This window comes from Amblyomma americanum, chromosome 2, assembly GCF_052857255.1.
Source record: "Amblyomma americanum isolate KBUSLIRL-KWMA chromosome 2, ASM5285725v1, whole genome shotgun sequence".
Taxonomy (NCBI): Eukaryota; Metazoa; Arthropoda; class Arachnida; order Ixodida; family Ixodidae; genus Amblyomma; species Amblyomma americanum.
The window spans coordinates 50,733,633-50,752,788 of NC_135498.1; the positions used below are offsets into that span (position 1 = coordinate 50,733,633).

General features: G+C 49.7%; 2 protein-coding genes across 2 annotated transcripts in view; one reads left to right on the plus strand and one right to left on the minus strand.

Annotated features, from left to right (window-relative positions):
• The window catches only part of LOC144121208 (ATP-dependent translocase ABCB1-like), a 123,892-nt gene extending 120,017 nt beyond the window's left edge, over nt 1-3,875 (minus strand). The window contains exon 1 of the mRNA XM_077654289.1: nt 3,486-3,875. Within this exon, the coding sequence (XP_077510415.1) occupies nt 3,486-3,567 (82 nt within the window). The 5' untranslated portion in view covers nt 3,568-3,875. The remainder of the gene's footprint in view (nt 1-3,485) is intronic.
• A 4,378-nt stretch (nt 3,876-8,253) lies between these two features.
• The window catches only part of LOC144119682 (uncharacterized), a 70,589-nt gene continuing 59,686 nt past the window's right edge, over nt 8,254-19,156 (plus strand). Inside the window, exons 1-3 of the mRNA XM_077652249.1 lie at nt 8,254-8,601; nt 12,520-12,605; nt 18,132-18,187. Of these exons, the coding sequence (XP_077508375.1) occupies nt 8,372-8,601; nt 12,520-12,605; nt 18,132-18,187 (372 nt within the window). The 5' untranslated portion in view covers nt 8,254-8,371. The remainder of the gene's footprint in view (nt 8,602-12,519; nt 12,606-18,131; nt 18,188-19,156) is intronic.

The window sequence follows — 19,156 nt, forward strand, 5'->3', positions numbered from 1 at the left end:
TGTTATAGCGAAATCTTACATTACATGAAAAAATTGCGTTCATAAATGGTTTCCCGCTCAGGAATCATTTTGTCCAGAATTTCTGAGTATGGCTTAACCAGAGCTTCCCGGTATGTGCGCAGAAGCTGGGTTGGAGGATTTCGAGTTAGCCAATTAACTCATCAGCAAATTAAGGCGCACGTGAGCGGGAATTTGAAACAGAGACGGGAGAGAGAGTGGCTTTATTGCCTTGGTGGTCCCAAAATGCCTGAGTGTTATCGGGCCATCCCCTTATGTCAGCAACACTGGCAGCAATTCAACGACAGGGACTCGTTACGGTCTCCTTCGCTGGAACCCGAAGTGCCTATGGCACAGGCTGTCTGCCCTGCATATACCCGCATACCATTCTGCAAGGTTGTCTCTTAGTTCTCTGCAGCTGGTGCAGCAACTGCGCAGCAGAGGCTTCTCTATACGTTTCCAGTGTGTAAAATCGCACATAGGTGTCTTGGGCAACGACGGGGCGGGCAGCCTCGCCCACAGAGTCTTGTTTGCTGATCTGGCAGGAAACGTCCCTCAAGATGCAGATAGATTTTTCAAAGAAACAATGCTCAGCCATTTTAGATCCCTGTGATGCCTTCCCACTCAACCGTGCGGGACCAAGGGAATGAAGAGACTTCAAGCCACTCTGCTGCTGCACCGCATTCGCACGGGTTCAGCTACGAGCTGAACCCGTGCGAATGCGGTGCAGCGTGGATGCATGCAACTGGTCTGGCATCGTCACCGCTGTGTACACTACGTGGTGTAGCGGTGTGGATCTAGCACATAACCGTATGTGTTGCCCAGATTGCAACACGGAGAGGTGTGTCCTACTCGCTACCTTCATGATCGAGCTGCACACGGTTCACTTCAAAACATTTCCTTCTAGACGCTGATCTGGACTTGAAATGGGGACAGAAGCAGCTGATGACTACTGTGGATGTTTTTGCGTGTAGTGGTGCAGCCCTTTTAGGTCACAGCTGTGCACCCAAACTTTTGCATTTAATAAATTGTCGCTACGGTGGAGCGATTCCCCGCAGAATAACCGCAAGGCTGACCCCATTAGCAGCTTACAATAACCTCGACTCAACTTAGCTGAACTATTCCACCATCCTACCTCTTTAGACAGGGCGCATATTGCATGGCTTTGGTGCTGTAGCCGCAGGCGCAGTGCGTTTGGGGACGTTCAGTGTTGCTGTGAACGACCTCTACTGCTATGCTGTGACGTCCATGGAATGGCATGCACTTCGAGGTCATAAGCCTGAACTCGTAAGGCGCTATTCATTGAGCCTTCGAGAATGGGTATAGCAGTTTTCCGCGGCACTGCCCCCACGATGGTCGCTGTGGCAGTAGAGTAATGAGTATTTTTCTAAACTGCACCCAGTTGTCGCTCGAGTGTCTTACATTTCAGGTCAGAACGACGCCTGCGGAAATTATGCCCAACTATGATGTCATTTCAGTCGCCTTGGCTTGAGCAAAAAAAACACTCTCTCATTATGTGATTACTGTGACTACGCTCACGTTAGCCCCTGTGATGTGTTCATTATCAGTAAACGACTTGGCTATCGTTTCGACGGTACTTTATGAATTCGGCCAGTCTGTTCGAAAGCCTGCTGGCAGCAAAGCATCCACACGTATACGATTAGCTAACATGGACAGAGAGATGAAGGACCGATTAGGATATATGCATGCAAAGGAACCTAGCAGTCTCTGAAACCAAATAAAGCATCAGGGAATGTTACTTGTCTTATGGCAGTGTTAATTATAGATGCAAATTGCATAGTAGCTTTAGATAGCCGCTAGTTACGCAGGAAGAAGACTACACTCGAACCCACGACATTGATCGTGCGTTCGACGGGCCAGAGGCGGGTTCTATTTACTGTGAAGTTATCTCTTGTATCTCCTTTCATAACATAATTATGACCACTCCTAAGTGGCACCAGCATAATAGCAAATGTAGCGTACCTCAATGCTTTTTTTGGTTTCAATGACTCTTAGCGTCTGTAGCATACATACGTAAGCGAAGAGATTTCTGAAACGCTCTAGATTTCAGAAAAAGAAAGTCTAAAATCTCTGAAATAGGTAAAACCGACCGGAAGTGAGCGGCTCACGAAAACACGAGCGAGTTCTTTGGTACCTACAGCGCACAGGTGTTAAGGAGTTTCCGGTTTTCAGTCAGCGTTTATGCCTATAGCTGCCATCTGGCCTTATTGTACCTCTGATGCCTGGAGGCCCGGTACGCGGGACATCGAATACACTCGCAATATGGCTTTAAGTCTGCTCGGTGCAGTAACTTGCCGAACTCAGCCTTAGTACTAAAACATTTTACTTTTTTTTTGTAGTAAACTACAAACGGCGGTTTACCAAAACGGGGCCCCTTCTGTGCCGCCATATAGACGTACCCCGTGAGAGTATTTAGCGTGGGCATTCAAAGCCATGCATGATTGCGACAGCACCTGCAAGCGTCAGGCGGTGCAGTGATTGCGGGCGCTAGACTGACGCCCCCGATCCCTAGTCATAATTGCATTTTTTTAAACAAACCTGTAGCAGAACACTTCGGAGTAGCGCACCTGCAATAGGGATCATAGAGCACACGCGCTTCTAATAATTCAAAGGGCACGAGCCAGATTAGTAAACAGAGAAAATGCCGGCGCGTAATTGTGCGTCGTGGCATTCGTGGCTGTTTTTTTTTAATTTTAATTAGTACACAGTACCTCAATGTCTCATTCGCGACTTTCTTGTGCTGTATTTTAACTGCACAGCACTAGAGAAAGCAAGAACGCTATGGAAAGAGGCACAAAAACACATTAACTTGCCCATCGTTCACATTTGCTCGCGTTTTAGTTTACAGCGCACAATGCGAGACATCTATTTTTTTTTCCAGCTCTGAAAAATGAGTAAACTGTTTCTCTTGATACCCATGCGTGGCGCCGAAGATTCACCGATGTTGGGCGACCGAAGAGTCAAATCAGATTCCTTCATTGAAAATACCCGAGTAATCCTTCCTCGACTGGGCTGTGACTTCTAATGTCCCAGCTTCTCTGCTCCCTATGCAAATCTAGAACACTTCTTTCCTCCCGTCCTCTATGCCACCCTGTCCACTCCCTTCAATCTCTTCCCGACTGCCTGGTGGTCCTTGGCGTGTTTGGAAGACCAGATAACTTTAGTCAACCAGGAGCAAGATCTACCGGACGCCTGTTCGGTCATCCTGAACAAAATGATTCTCTATTTTTCTCACTTTCTGCAATTACTTTCGCTTCAGTCTACCTGGACAGCGTATGAAACACGCTGCGAAGTGGTTAGGTACATTTAGAAGTACGGAAAGCTGGGAAAGTTGGTTACTACTATTCATGGTAAAACATCGCGGAAAAACACGAGGACTCTTGTCGTCGTGTTTGTTCCGTCCTCGTGTTTTTCCGCGCTGTTTTACCATGGTTAGGTATAGGCGGCGTCCCGGATTAATCACTGACCGTTGATGAAGTACACCGGGTTGGCGCCAGCCGAGCTCCTCTGGGCCATGGTCGGGCCTGGTGAGTGACAATCCGAAGCCATGCGACAAAGTGGCACACTATTAATCCAACCTGGCCGTTGAAGTCGTTCTGATCGTCTCGGCTGTCAGCCGAATCACACCGGGTGTAGCAGCGGCTGCGCGTGCTCACACGATCGTGCCAAGGCCGGCGCAGCAGACAGCCCTGTCACGGCCAACGGCGCAGAGAGCGCAGCGCTGCTGTTGTACACGCCGAGTCGCAGTCGTCCGGCAGCGGTGGCATCCCAGCCGCATGATCGGTGCTCCCGCTCGCAGACGCACTGGCGCGCTCGCTGGGGTGCGTGCAGCCGTCGCAGGCGGCGCAGCCACGCTTGCGGTAAATAAGATGTCCTCGCGATGCCTGGGCAACAGCTGCTGCTGCGCGGCTCGGCTTGGCGTTGCCGCGAGCGAAGCAGCAGCGGCAGCGGCGATGCGCGGTCGTGTCGCGCCGGCACATGTATAGCCTGTGTAGGGTCCGACGGGTTCGCCTAAATTTTGCGCATACTGTAATATTCAGTCGCGCTGGCGTGACTCCTTGCGGGCGTCGTTCCATGTCTCAAATATTCTCGGACAAAAAATTTGAAAATTGGAGAATTGTGAGGTACTGTTATGGAAATATTGAAGGTAATGGTTCGTTCTTTTGATTTGCATTAGCAAGAGATGTTGTCGGGCTAGCTGGTGGTCGTTTACATAAGCCACGTTATATTGCGCTAAAGCTACGACACAAAAGAGAAGAACACATAGCACAGGACGAGCGCAACATCCTGTGCTATGCTCTCGTCGTGTGCTTTGTGTTCTTCTCTTTTGTGTCGTAATTTTAGTGCAATAAAACATGGTATTGATGCGCAGAAAAATCTTTCTTTTTAAAGTGTTTCTATCGATCGCATCGAATAGCTAAGACTGCCATATAGGAAACCAATGGGGAACGCTTTTGGCAATAGCAAAAACGTTAATAGCAAAAAAGAAAGCGAGACTGCCGTCGGGTGATCTGCGAATATATTGTTTGTTATAGTGAAACCTTACATTGCATGAAAAAAAAATGCGTTCATAAGCGATTTCCCGCTCACAAATGCTTTTGTCCAGAACTGTTGAGTATGGCTGCCGCAGTTTTATGACAAATTTAGGAATGAAAATTGGTTTTAAGGAAACGAAGGGGGAGCTGTGACCGTTTAGGTGGACACCTCAATTGCGCCATGATGGAAAGAATAAAGGAGGGAAGTGAAAGAAGGAAGAGACACCATGGTGGAGGGCTTCGGAAAAGATTTCGACCACATGGGAATCTTTGACGCGCACCGACATCGCGCGGCGCACGGGCGCCTTCTACATTTTGCCCTTGTCGAAGCACGCACCGCCGCTGCCATGATTCGATGTCGCGACCTCGTGCTCAGCAGCTGGACGCCACGACCACTGACGCACAGCGACGGGTTGAACTGAGTAAGCAGTACGACGCCCCTTTCAACAGGAAACCACCAATTGTGCGACGTCCTCTATTGTGTACGCAGTGAACTGTTGTTAGCTTAGCTTAAGCAAAATGAACGCGAAGCCTTTGCCGGAAGGACATAACAGTTCTACTCCGATTAGATTCTATTTTTGTTTGTTGATCTCATTGGTCATTGGCTGAAGGGAGATCACGCCCCAAGTTCGCAATACGTGATCGGCTGCAGCCTGCAGCGATAACGGAGTCGTGCCGTCGCCTAAGGCAATGAAAAAAACAGGGGGAAGAACATGAACACAGTGAAATTGGAACAGAATCGTTATATTATTCCAACCCTGCAATAAAAAAACTGTACCCTTATGTAGCTTTATACTGGCAATTTACGAGTATTTTAATGAAAATTTTCTGTTGTTCTCAGCTTCCTCGAATCTCGGTCACTGATCGCAATTTTTCGCTAAATTTTCAGTTTATTAGCGCAGACGATAGTGCGATGATTAAGTCAAAGCGTGATCACGTACAGAGTGAGTTATTCCCTATTTACAAAACTTGTTGTATACGTTTTCGAACAGGACACACTTTGTATACCAGTGACGTTTGTAGCAAGGTTTCCATGGCGTCCGAAATCGTGAGGTCGCGTCGTTCTTGTAGATATGCTGTCACCCGGAAAAATTGTGCTTGGCATCCAGGTACATAGGTTTCATAATAATAATAATAATAATAATAATAATAATAATAATAATAATAATAATAATAATAATAATAATAATAATAATAATAATAATAATAATAATAATAATTGGTTTTTGGGGAAAGGAAATGGCGCAGTATCTGTCTCATATATCGGCGGACACCTGAACCGCGCCGTAACGGAAGGGATAAAGGAGGGAGTAAAAGAAGAAAGAGGTGCCGTGGTGGAGGGCTCCGGAATAATTTCGACCACCTGGGGATCTTTAACGTGCACTGACGTTAAAGATCCCCAGGCGGTCGAGATTATTCCGGAGCCCCCCACTACGGCACCACTACGGAATACACATATCATGGCACTGAACGGGCTTTGAATCGGCGCTGGCGCAGCGAGAGGCCAATGCTGGAGGCTAAATAAAGAACTGAAGCTTCCTGCTGCGGCAGGATGCAGACGGCGTTTCACGTATGGGGGTCAAGGTTCGTGCTATCAACCTCGCCTTCCGTTCTTGTCAGCTGTATAGATATGGCGCACTTTATGTACAACAGCTATATTACATGGCTAGTGACCTGGCGACGTCGTAAAGCTTCTGACAGTGTACGAACTGAGGAAACAAAGTCAAGAATAACACCAGCTGGAATCACAGTACTGTTTGCAACTTTTTTCATACCGCGACTGTGGAGAGCTCCTCATATTGGCTGATATCTGATTGCGTTTTTTTTTTCGTGTGATAATAAAATCGGGCATTGCCACCCACACAGTATACCACGAGGTCGCTAAGCCAAAAACTTGAGCGCTATACAAGGGCTGCAGAAGAACCGAAAACTGAGCGAGTTGGTGCAGCATTGAAGAAGTAAAGAACAGCGCAGCGACGATGAACAAGAAATAAATGTGTATTTGCATGCACATGAGTAATATATGTATTATTACATGTGTTTGTTCCAATGAACCTCAGTTGTTAGTCAGCGCTTGTCCTTCTTTCTTGTCCGTCATCTTTTTTTTACTTCTTCAATATACAAGGGTTCTACATTTTAACGCGATAGCGTTAAGGAGCTCGTGTAGCAGAAAATCCGACGTCGCCGTTCTTTGACCGTGAGAGAAAAATCCACGAAAAATCCTCAGAGAAGCAACCCAGGAGGCAGGTGGGCCGCCTAGGTCACATGACCTTGTGACGTCATCACAAACTGCCCACCTGATTGTGAGCAAACTGGCCACGGTGGCACGTGGCAGTTAGATTAATGATTGGTCGCTCGGGAAGAGCAACCTGTCTCGCACAAGGCACACAACTATGAGCACCTGCCATCGTAGGGCAGTGGCGTGTCGCTTAACCGCTGCACCACTGCTGCAGGAGTGGTACGAGGGCTCCCAGGGATCTATGAATGTGAGGTAGAGAATGACCATTTCTGCATATATGGGGATTCACCCATTACGCTAACCCGGTGTACCCTTAAGGCGGAGCTTAAGTGTTTACTCCAATTTATTGCAGGCGAGAATTGCTCTTAAAGCACTCTGGCACCGAAACCAAAGTGAGTAGGAGGTCTGGACCAAAGTTCGTATATTTTATTTTATTTTATTCGAATACTTGCCGTCTGAACATATTGAATGCACTTATACACAGTCTGACAGTCTGTTGTCAATGCACGAACATGAGCAAGCTCTTGCTGTCATCAATTGCTATCCGCCATCCACCTGAAGAGTGCTTTCTGCCTAGTGCTGCGAGTCCAACTTCTTTTAGTATCCTAGTCCTTGAGGTCATTGTCTCTGCATACGTCCCTACCAGCGGTTGGACTAGTTAATGCGAGATCATATGTCAGTTTCGTCTTAAGCAAAAACAGAACGGTGGCCTATCTGGCGAGTGGCTTTTTGGGACTTTGCACTAGCGCAACGGACGGGGACGTATGCTCGGGGTGTAGCTTTACAGTTGAAGTTTCGAGTTTGAGGAGGCGCCTTCCACAAGCCGACTGTTCTCAGGCGCTCACGAGCGAACCACATGGACCTGGAAGCTGACGACTCGCCCTCGTAGCCTCAACCGCAGTGCTGTTGTCGCGGAGTATAGAAAACAAGCGCCCACGCTCTAAAAAAGAAAGGAATAAAAAGGATATAAGCTTTCCTATTGCGCACTCCCTTTAAGGGCATGGTATGCTGTCCGTGAAAGCCCTGGAGCAGATTTCCATCCCTAAAAGTACAGAATACTTATGGTCGCAACAGAAGCTAATTCCCCCTTCACGCAAAGTTCTAGCTGTTACGAAGATTTTACCCGAGACTTCAATCTCCTCTATTTGCTACCCTCAAGACCTCCGACGCCACGTTTGAAGGCCTCCTCTCGTTGCTAACTGGATCAGGTTACTATGCTTTGCAGTGGGAATATACTTCCGTTGCTAAGCGAAAGCATTCCGTATATTTAGTGATCGAAACGGGCTCCGGAACTTGGACGGTATACCCTGCCCCTAAAAGGGAGTTCGCTGGAGGGCAGCTCACTCCATTTTTTACACCCATGTAGGCGTATTCGTGTTTAGCGTGCAAGACCGGAAACATTTTCCGTCCTGTCCCCACGCCGTTTTCTCAATGTGACCGTGTGCCACGTTGCAGGAAGACGACTGCAGCAAGGTGGCGCCCGATCCGGCTCCCTAGCCTGCAAGACAGCGGCAGCGGCAACAGTGTAGGCTGGGGACATGTCCCGCAGCAGCGGGCCTCCTGCTCTTCCCCTTGTCGGATGGCTGCACCGTCTCAAGGCATCGCCGCCAGAGCCATGGCCCAGAGACCGCGCTCTTGCTGTTCGGCGTCCCGCAGGCCCCGCTCGGCGGACAGGTCTCGGCCGGAGGCTGGGGACCCTCTTGCGGCGGCTGAGGACCACCGGCTGCCGGCGCTGCCGCCCCAGGCACGGCCGCTCTCGTCCGCCGCCGGCCACGGTCACCAGGGCGAGGGACGCCGGCAGAGATCGAGGTTTGTTTGCTTTTCTAGAAGTAGAAGTGTGAACTCATTACTGCAAGACGTTTCCCCAGACTTTTCTACTGCCACTGGGCGGAGGGTCTGGACTCGTTGCCTACTCAAGACGTGATATCGAAGGTCTTCCAGACCTGGGTCCTTAGATTACGGTGGCGAAGATACAAGGACGCTACAGCTATAGGACACATACTATTTCTTGCTTTGGTCGATTTCGCCTTCAAGCACACGAACCAGGCTGCTGTCATTTCACAAATTTATTCCAGCCGAAGGGTGGTCTAGCGTGATTGATCATCGCAGTCAATGTGACGACCTACCGTTATGACTCACCGCTATCAGTGCACACGAGGATTTCAGAATCCATACTCCCTCAGGAAGGAGAAGGAAAGGCGAAGAGGTTAACTGGGGAAATAAACCTGTTTGTTACCCTGCATTGGGAGAAAGAGATAAGCAAAGGAAAAGTGCGCTAGGAAGAACTCCTCCATAGCCAGAAATTCTGGACAATCTGATTTTTCAACGGGCGGTTGTTTGTGAACGCAGTTTTATAAATATGTATCGTAGGATTCCACTATAACAATCAATATATCCGCAGATATTCCCTCGGCAGGTTTGCATTTTTTTGCTATGCGAGCGATGCACGAACTTTAAAAGACTGATTTTGTTACGTGTCGCAAGAATGGACCATTGCTTTCAATAATTCCGTACCAGCAACCTACAACACTCCACAGTTACCTCACAATTAAAATCGATGTCCAAGAATCGTGGACTTGTCCGGATATCGTAAAACCAGGCGTCACGTTTCGGAAACTTTCTTTCTTTCTTTTGAAATGGCAGCTCTATCGATAAACAGCAGTCGCCAGGGGGCCCGCGAAAGGCAGTAGCAGCTGCTTTTGGCGCACGCGCCCTTATTTTTCACTGCGCGGTCCCTGCAGCTTGAATGCACGACGCGTAGTTCACGCACGAGTGCTGTCTGGCCGAGGAATAACAAGGCGGTCCGCCGCTCGCACGCTCTCGAGTCCGGCGGTCAACGGCTGATTGATTTACAACAGCTAACGCTGGCTGGACAAGGCGCCTATGCAGCTGTGAATGGCGTTTCCCCTTGACGTCGGCGTTGTACTCGATGTTGGGCGACATAAGCGCAACAGCAAGGTGGTTTTCCTGCCAGGCACCGTAGAAAAAAAAAAAACGGAGGGGGGAGGGGGGCAGTGTGTGTCAATCAGTGCCTATGTGGAGAGGATTAGAGATTAAATATTAACACTATCGCGTTAAATTCCCCGTTACCTGAAAATCCGGCGTGGGCGTTGTGAGTGAAAAATCACTAACATGACTCTGGCAGGAGGTCCCCAGAGAGCAACCTAGAGGGCAGGTGGGCTACCTAGGTCACGTGACCTTGCGGCGTCATCAGAACCTGCCCACTGGATTGTAAGCAAACTGCCCACCGTGGCAGGTGGTAGTTAAATGAATGACTGGTCGCTCCGGAAGAGCAACCTGGGGCGCACAAGGCACATAGCTATGAGCACCTGCCATCGCAGGGCAGTGGCGCATCGCTTAACCACTGCGCCAGGAGAGATACGAGGACGTTCAGGGACCTATGAATGTAGAGTAGAGAATGACCTGCACATATAACAATTAATCCATTACTCTATCGCGTCATAGCCTTAAGGCGCAGCTTAAGCGACTCTTCCCATTTTGCAGGCTACTGAAAGCTTGCCGTATGCTTTTTGCGACCTAATACAGGTAAATTACCAAAGGCAAGCAATGCGGAAAACCTATTTTATTTTCATTAAACCATACACCGCAGTGACTTTCAGGACTTATGGGAGCAGCCTCACACATAAAAGGGGGATCATACGCGTACCTATACCCCGCCGCGGTGGCTCAGTGGTTAGGGCTCTCGACTACTGATCCTGAGTTACCGGGTTCGAACCCGACCGCGGCGGCTGCGTTTTTATGGTGGAAAAACGCTAAGGCGCCCGTGTGCTGTGCGATGTCAGTGCACGTTAAAGATCCCCAGGTGGTCGAAATTATTCCGGAGCCCTCTTCTTCTTCTTCTTCTCCTCAAGTAATATGGCACATACCCACGTGGGGGGGCTTGGCCAAGGTATAGGGTAGAATGCCAATGAAGCATTTGCGCGGGGAAGGAAACGTCAGAAGACTGAATCCACTACGGCACCTCTTCTTCCTTACTTCTTTCACTCCCTCCTTTATCCCGTCCCTTACGGCACGGTTCAGGTATCCAACGATATATGAGACAGATAATGCGCCATTTCCTTTCCCCAAAAACCAATTTTGCTGAGAGTGCGGCGTTGCACTTGCGGAACGCGAGGTGGAAAAGTGGCATCGTTATCTTTCTCCACTTCTTAAACGAGGCCCAGCCTCGCGGAAATCGAAACCGAAACAATGGCATAGAAGCTACGTCATTTTAATTGTTCCTTACATTTGCTGCTGAATAACCCGGGTACATCATCTTCCAGGGTTACTAACACCATAAGCAATGTTTGGAGCGAAAAAAGAAAGGCCGCCCTTAAACCTAATGTCTCGACTTTCTGAATCCGAGTGCTTGCCTCCATTTGAAACATTTTTGTGGCCTTTTATCTTTTTTTCTTTTTACAGTTTTCCTAAACACTCACGTTTAACTCACCGTTGAATTGAAATAAAAAAATCTTCATGTGTATTTCTGCTGCAAGCAGCGACAGCTTACACAACAAACTAGCCGCAGTTAGAATCAGGCATGGCGTTCTTTTAGCTCCTATTCTTGGCCATCTGACTTGAATGTCACCCCTAAACCAGAGTGAAGTCGGTGCCAAAATCAACGCCCAAATTGGCGTTTTCGTTATATACGACGATATTCGAAAAACGTTAGCTGATCAGTTTCACTAGGTTCGCCGAAAAGCTACCTACTTTTCTAGCGTTTATTAACTACTTCCCTCATTCAATGTAACACAGTACTCTTCGCCGACTTCATTGTCACAGGGGGCTTCTCAGTTCTTTTCTTTCTTACCTTTTTGCACACGTCTATACTGATGGGTTTCCCCCTTCTCGCTTTTCCTGTGACTCACTCACGTCATACCTTTTCCCAGTGTAAAGCAAACCAGATTTTACCCCTTTTCTGTTTCCCCCTCGCTATTGACTCTCTACCTCTCGTGCAGTACTGCGCTGCCGGAGTAGAACAACCCAGCTGAACTCTCGCATACCCTTGCAACACGGGAGCGCTTAACCTCGGTTAAGCTAGGTAACCACAGTCTTCGCAAAAGTGCGAGCGCACGCTTAACCCTGTTTAAGGTAACGGCGGTCTTCGCTAGCGGAAGTATCTAAACGGAAACCACAGTTACATTAACCGAGGTGTTCGCTACGCGTGGTTAAAGAATTAAGTTATTTCTGCCGTGTGAACAGGAGCAACCACGCTTAGCGAAAGCTATGGCTACCTTAACGAAAACATTGGTTATTTTAATCAAGGTTTTCCCTAAGCGGGATGACTGCTGTACACACGGCAGAATTAACTTAATTATGTAGCCACGCTTAGCGAACACCTCAGTTAATGCAACCAGGAGTTTACATTACAGAATTAACCTAATTCTTCCGTGTGAACAGCAGCAACCACGCTTAGCAAAAGCATGGTTACCTTAACCGAGGTTAAGCGCGCACGCGCGACAAGGGTGTAAGTCAAAGATCTTTAGTTTCCTAGAGAGTTCAGAAACTACACTGAAAATATGAAGTCAGATATTTTTTAAATATTGCTGGCGAATTTAGCTCTTCAAGTTCGACTTCATACCGTTTGAATGTCTCTCACCGCTCCAGAAAACTCAGGAAGCAAAATGCTATGCTCGTTGATGAGATACTTGAGGGGCTAATCCGTTTCGTTCTTGAGATTACGCTCTATAATTTGCAGAGCTTTCCCCTTCTTTACTGAATTTTCAGGAGCATCGAACTGCAGGAGCTGACTCTCGTTCCCATCCCTCGAGATGAAACGCAGAGGACTAATTCGTCCAATCAAGAGACCAAAGGTAAGTAACTGTTAGCGTATCCATGGTACTGCATATGCACATCAGTGCGTCATATGAATGTGACATATACCGTGTGACACATACCGAGTGAGACATATACAAGTATCCCACCGTCGTGTGGAGGTGTGCGTAGTCTTGAGACAACGCCTGCCCTAATTCAGTTAGCTCGCTCGCTTCGCAGTGGGATCCATTTGAATGCCTTCGTTCGCTTACTCGTCACGATGTGGCGCCACTTATATGAAGAGGTCACTTGCGTCATGGCGCGATCTGCTGGAATTTGCTGAGTGTTGCAAGGGGGTTAAGACCGGTAGAGCTTTTTTTAAGGAACCGTCTCGCAAACAAATCGAGAATGAAGATTTGTATGCCCGTTTTTCGTTATAAGCAGGGCCAGTACGTCAAATTTTCTCTATGAATTGTCTGCACCAAAAAAATAAAAAAATAAACAGCCAGTGCTAAGCTTCGTTGTTTACCGCATAAATTTCCGGCGAGAGCCGCTTCACTGCGCTCTGTTGTGTGTCTGAGGCCGATGCTCAGTCTGGTTCCGGCACCGATCGGCTGGAACGCGCACGCCAGGGTCTTCTCTGTGGCAACGACGAGTCGAAGCTGTTGAGCGCGGCGGCAGACGAGAGCATCTTAGGCCATATAGTATTAGCAGAGCGCAGCGCCAGTTTGTTAAAACATCGCTGCGACTTCATGCTGCGCGTTGCGCAACCACTTGCTCCTCTTAACGCTAACTTATGCCGCGCGATGGCTCTGGCATCGTGCCAACTGTGTCGTCGGATTACACAGAAGCTCGAGGCAGGGAAGGCACCGTAAAACGACTCTCGCCGTACAACGAAACTTTTCCAGTGCTGCGAGCGGGACTGAAACCATTGCCGAACAAAACCTAACAGGATCGTTTCCCGACCAACCGGCCATCACTGCAACGTATATGGTTGTGCGCTATTGCACAGACAGCTTCACTTTGAAGTGGCTAACTCGACGCGCGTGTAGCAGACGGCGCCACTTCGCGTTGCAGATTTCGCTTTGAGTTTCCTAAAGTCGCCAAAGATGCAGGCGGCGTCCCTGTAGTCTCTCTGTCTGGGGACTTTATTGTACCACACTGTATTGTTGTTGAAAATGTGTATAGGTAAAAAAATGGCAACGGAATGTTTACTACATTCGAATCAGTTCGAAAGCACGGATCTGGGCTACGTAGAAGACGACTAGAAGCGGGCAGTGCCGCCGAACGGAGCGCTGGCGCTTCTCGGACATACAATCGGGGAGAGACGATTTTTCTGGGGTCAGAACCACCGGATTAGTGCTTTCGCACTAAATGAGTATGAAACCCGTGGTTGGTGTCCCCACGGCAGTGACACAAAGCAGATGGTCATAGATATATAATGATGATGATGATGTCCTCAGGCTTAATGGCACATACCCACGGCGGGGGATTGGCCAGGGTGCATTGCTGATGACCTTGTCGACCTCGTCATTGTCCTGCATCCCTCCGATCCGAGTTTGCAAATGCTGGACAGCAGTGGTACTGCAGCCGAAAGACGGAGCCAGATGAGGCGAGATATATCAAGCGTCTTCCAGATAGGGATGCGACGCAGATTTTACGCCGAAAAAAATGGGGGGGGGGGGGGGGGGTTCGATTATGTCGGCTATGGAAGCTGTATGTGCTGAGATTGCAGCAAAGTCGGCCGGCCTGACACGTCACTAAGGCGGAGGAGGAGCGACAGAACATTCCAAGGCGTCAAGCAGCTAGCGATGCTAAAGGCACTGCACAGCGCGATAGAGAGGAGCGACTAAACGCGGCGCGACGTCAAGCAGCGAGGGAAGTTGAGCGCGGTGTCCATCTGGAAGAAGGGTAGCCGCTGATGTTGGCAGCTGGTCAAGCCGCGAAATCTGCCAGGGAAACCAAGTGCGCTGGCCTGCTCGAAGAAAGGGGGCGCACGAAGGCGGCACTTAAATCCACCAAGAGCCGCCTATGTGTTAACCAACCCCCCTGATTATAGCAACAACAAGGTCCAATACCCATACAAGGAACTATAGTACAACCTAGGAGTTGTCCAATAGAATGTGCTACGCGATTAATAATAATTGGTTTTTGGAGAAAGGAAATGGCACACTATCTGTCTCATATATCGTTGGACACCTGAACCGCGCCGTAAGGGAAGGGATAAAGGAGGGAGTGAAAGAAGGAAGAGGTGCCGTAGTGAAGGGTTCCGGAATAATTTCGACCACCTGGGGATCTTCAATGTGCTACGCGGTTCTTAATTCATTTTATGCCTAGATCTACTGTCGACGTCGAGACAGACTGCAAATTTCTAAATTGCTTTTTGGACGCTTGTTCCTTTAGTAGGTTTTCTTGTTCAATACTGTGTGTTTATTTTCCTTCCACACAGTCAATCCTAGCTGTATAATAGTACAATGCATCAAGTGGAAGCAGCCCCCTTGGATCGCACAGTGTGTACCAGCATGCGACTGCCTAAACACGTGTGTAGAAGTGACTTCCACTTGTAGTACCACAAATCTAGCTCTATGCCGCAGAGAGCTCCACCTATCAACAAGACACCGCACGACGACTGCCATTTTAATGAAGCGCCTTCGAAGCGTACAACGTGAACGACCTGCGCACGCTGTCTGCCTCCTGTCAAAACGTGCATCCTGCAGTGGCAGCATGCCCACATCGGTCGAGACAAAGAAGAGAGAGAAGTTGGCGTCGGAGAAAGTCTTCGTGGGTCCAGCCACAAATGCGGCGGCTGTTGGCGGCACTGCTGACTGCTGCCCTGTCGACGGTGGGCGGTGCCCAGGAGCCCCGCGAGTGGTACCGCGGCAACATGAGCCGCGTACCCGACTACCGCCTAGTGGCGAGGCAGTCTCTCAACACGGTGGACAAGCCGCTGCTCTTCGCCTGCTCGGCGGCCGCTCAGGAGGCCGTGCTCTTTCACTGGCGCGTCGAACACCCGGACGGCGTCAGTGTGTCCTACGGCCCTCGCGCCCGCTCGCTGAGCGTCCACGTCGGCGGCCGGGAGCTGTACGTCCGCGACTCTCTGCTCCGCCTCTGGTCCCCGAGTCCGCATGACGGCAGCGTGCACTGCACCGTACTCGGCCCCGGCGGCCGAGAAGCGCGGGCACGCATGAGCGCCAACTACTCGACGGTGTCGTCGGTGAGCGCCGAGTCGTGCGCCGTCTTCTGCCGCCAGGAGCGCACGCGCTGCGTCCTGGACGGTGCCAACGGTTTGGACTGCCGCTGCGTCGAGTCGTTCCCGCGCCGCGACCCCTTCCACGGCGTGTGCTTCGCTCCCGCCAAGCTTGGCCGGTCGTGCGTGTTCGACCACGAGTGCGAACCGAAGGGCTCCTGGTGCCAGGGCGGGGTATGCGCCTGCCGTCCCCCGTACGCGCCGTCCGGGCCGTTGTGCGAGCCGGTGGCGCGCCTGGGCGAGCCCTGCCCTCCGGCCCGGTGCGCTGGGCCCTGCGCCGAATGCAGGGACGGACGCTGCGCCTGCGGCAAGGGCTGCGACGACGTGGACGGCGTGTGCGTTGCGGCGGCGGCGGCAGCACCCAAGGTCGCCGGTCGCCGACCTGCGCCCGTCTTCGGCCCAATGAACATGGACGGGTCCACGGTACTCATGCTGGTTGTCTTCTGCGTGCTCCTTGGACTCATCACGCTGTACCACACGCTCATGGACTTCCGCTACCGCCTGAGGCGCTGATGGCGGCCCACTGCCCGTCTGCTAACACGGGTGTAGTCTTTGGCCTTTGAGGGCATCGTGCTGAAGGCTGTCTTTGTTTCTGCTGCGAAGTAATGTACAAGTGAGCGGAGGTGCCACTCGCACATAGCAGCGAGTCCGTGTTTTGTCCTCGTGGGCTCCTGGAAAGTTTCGGGGAAAACGACCCAGCGGTGCACTGTCGTACATTGCTGAGCACTATCGCTGCACATGTCGTGACACACACGCGTATTAGTTCTACATGGTAAAGAAAAAGCGTGGTGAATACACAGGTGCGATATTGTGGAGATGACGCTGAACATTTTTCACCCGTTTGCCAAAAACAATGATTTTCTTTGTATCAAGAAATAAACTGATGTGACAATCGGCCGAAGCTGCTCTGAACGCCATTTCTTTTTTTTTAATGGCTTTCAACATGTCGTCTCTATATTGCAAAAAAAGAACTTTCCAGATTGCTTGTGTACTACATACGGTGCAGTCATTTCTGCACGGCCACAAACAATCGTCGTCCTTGGCTCATCTCTGTTGAGGTCGTCTGCCATAACTTTGACGTTTGTCGAACATCGCCTTCTGAGCAACGAATTGGAAGAGATAACAGGCGCCAAAGTATCTGTAGTAGGCGTCCGAGAAAGTAAGCATAGCAAGTCTTGGAGAAAGTTGCCAGAAGTTTTGCTCTCTGCCGACACGGAATAATGGTGTCGATATAGCTGGCACAAGCGCCCATTGCCTTCGCTTCAGCTAGCGGAGGGAGCCGCTGGTGGCTATGAATTCGTCTGCATTCGTTAACGGCTTCTTGAGCGAACAGTTGTGTTGTTCTTGCTAGCCCCTTTAGAAAGGCGGCTTTTGTGCCATTTCCACTAACTGCCGAAGGGTGTGGAACCCAGCGACATGTTCCTGCACGGTTAGGATCTGGCTGCCCTGCACCTTGGAGGACGCGCCAATGTATTCTGAACACCGTAGATGCTCATGCTGGTTGACTCGAGGAAACGATGTTGAACTCCGAAAGCTTGAATTCTCACTTGATGAAAAAAGAATAAGGCTTCCCGCGTGTCCATTGCACGCTTTTCTCACCTTTTCGAGGTGGGTGCCAAGATTTCGAGTGGCGCCCGGAAGATGAATGGCGGGCTCCTCCTCTCCACCTAAAGAACTGTCAGCATGTGGCAGGTGGCCCATAGTTCGCCTAGCAGATAGCGTAATTAGATGTATTCAGATAGTTGATCAGTAGGCACAGATTAAAAGATCCCGCCCATACAGTACATCGAGCGCGACGCGAGAGAAGGAGGTCATCAGTGGCTCGCCCACGATACACTGCAGTCTACTTCAGTGCGTAATGACATGCTACTTGGCCAGGGTGCGCTTAGGGCTCTCTAGTTAAACGTCGTTGTGACGGGACGCCGTGGAACGATGGTACAGTAATCTTCCCCGCTCCCACATCGAAGCTTAAATTGTAAATTGCGGATTTTAACTTCCTGAAGTGGCGCACGGGCTGTAAGGGACACCGTAGTGGAGGGTTCCGAGTTAATTAAGATGACCTAGGGTTCTTTAACTTGCGCTGACATCGCATAGTACACGGGCGTTATGGTAACGTGGCCGCCGCGGCCGACGTCGAACCCGCGACCTTGGGATCAGCAGCCGAACGACAAAGCTATTTATTCACTGCAGTGGGTCGAGTATAAATCAAGATAGTTGAGCAAATTTATAGCCTGCACGATAGCATCACGAACAACGCTCTTTATGCGAAATTGATAATTGCGCAAAAATACATATTATAATAAAAGGAGCAAGATGGAATTTGTTTTCCTCATTGCAGGTTCTAGTCATGTGTTGGAAAACTTCAGCGAGCTGTCTGCAATTTCCAACAACGAGGTAAGCTGTACAAATACTGCCAAGGTTCGTTAGACTGACGGGAACAGTCTGTCGTGGTTGTAATGGGGGAAGGAAAGATTGACGTAGCGGCCTCGTTTTACCAAATCAAGAAAATAAAAAAAAGGCTCTAAGATGACGTTCCTTTCGCAAGGCTTAGATGCATTGCTTACGAGACGCCGTCTAGAATAATTCAAAGTGGTGCTGTACTTCAAAAATATGCTTCACCGGCTACAACGTCGCCAAAACATTTACAAGAATCATATCAGCTAGCTTTCATGACCTGCAAGCAGGCTTTCTCTCAGTTCTGACGAGCTATGCAAGAAAGCTGAACTGCGGCAGAAGCAATGAGTGCACTATGCGGAGCGTTCGGATTCCTATTTCTATAAAATCTATTCCCTCCTGGCGGCGAGATTTGTTGGTCGCTGTTTTAGTCGTCGCCTCGTTTCCTCGTCGCTCCAAGCAAAATCTTTCACGACAGTGCGCGTGACTTTAATGCTATGTGGCGAAACTAGCCCAGATAAGTATAAATGCATGAGATCGAAGAACAGCGAACGGGGGGCTGCTGTCCGATCAGGGTCTCGAGCACGTAATGAGGGCAAAGACTGCCACTACAAAAACTTAGTCTGAGGAATAAATCAAAGCGCATGGTAGTGCCCCGTTTTTAGACTAATTTGTTTTCCGACCGTGGTGGTGCGCAAACGCAGTTTGTGCTTTACCACTGTTCTACGTCTTCCGTGTCTTATCATTTGCCATTGTACAGAAAGCGGATCAGCCCTTTTTTGTTGTTTAGAATTCAGGGCATCCTTTTTCGGAATGCCCTGGTGACAAGTCGAGGAAGTTTCGTGACTTGCAAGCATTTGGCGGGCATGGTACTATACCATAAAAAGCGCGAACTCCAGAGAAATGCGTCCTGTGAAAACAAGTGAACTCCGCTTCGCATGCAACCCATTGTTTCTGCACATTTTGCGC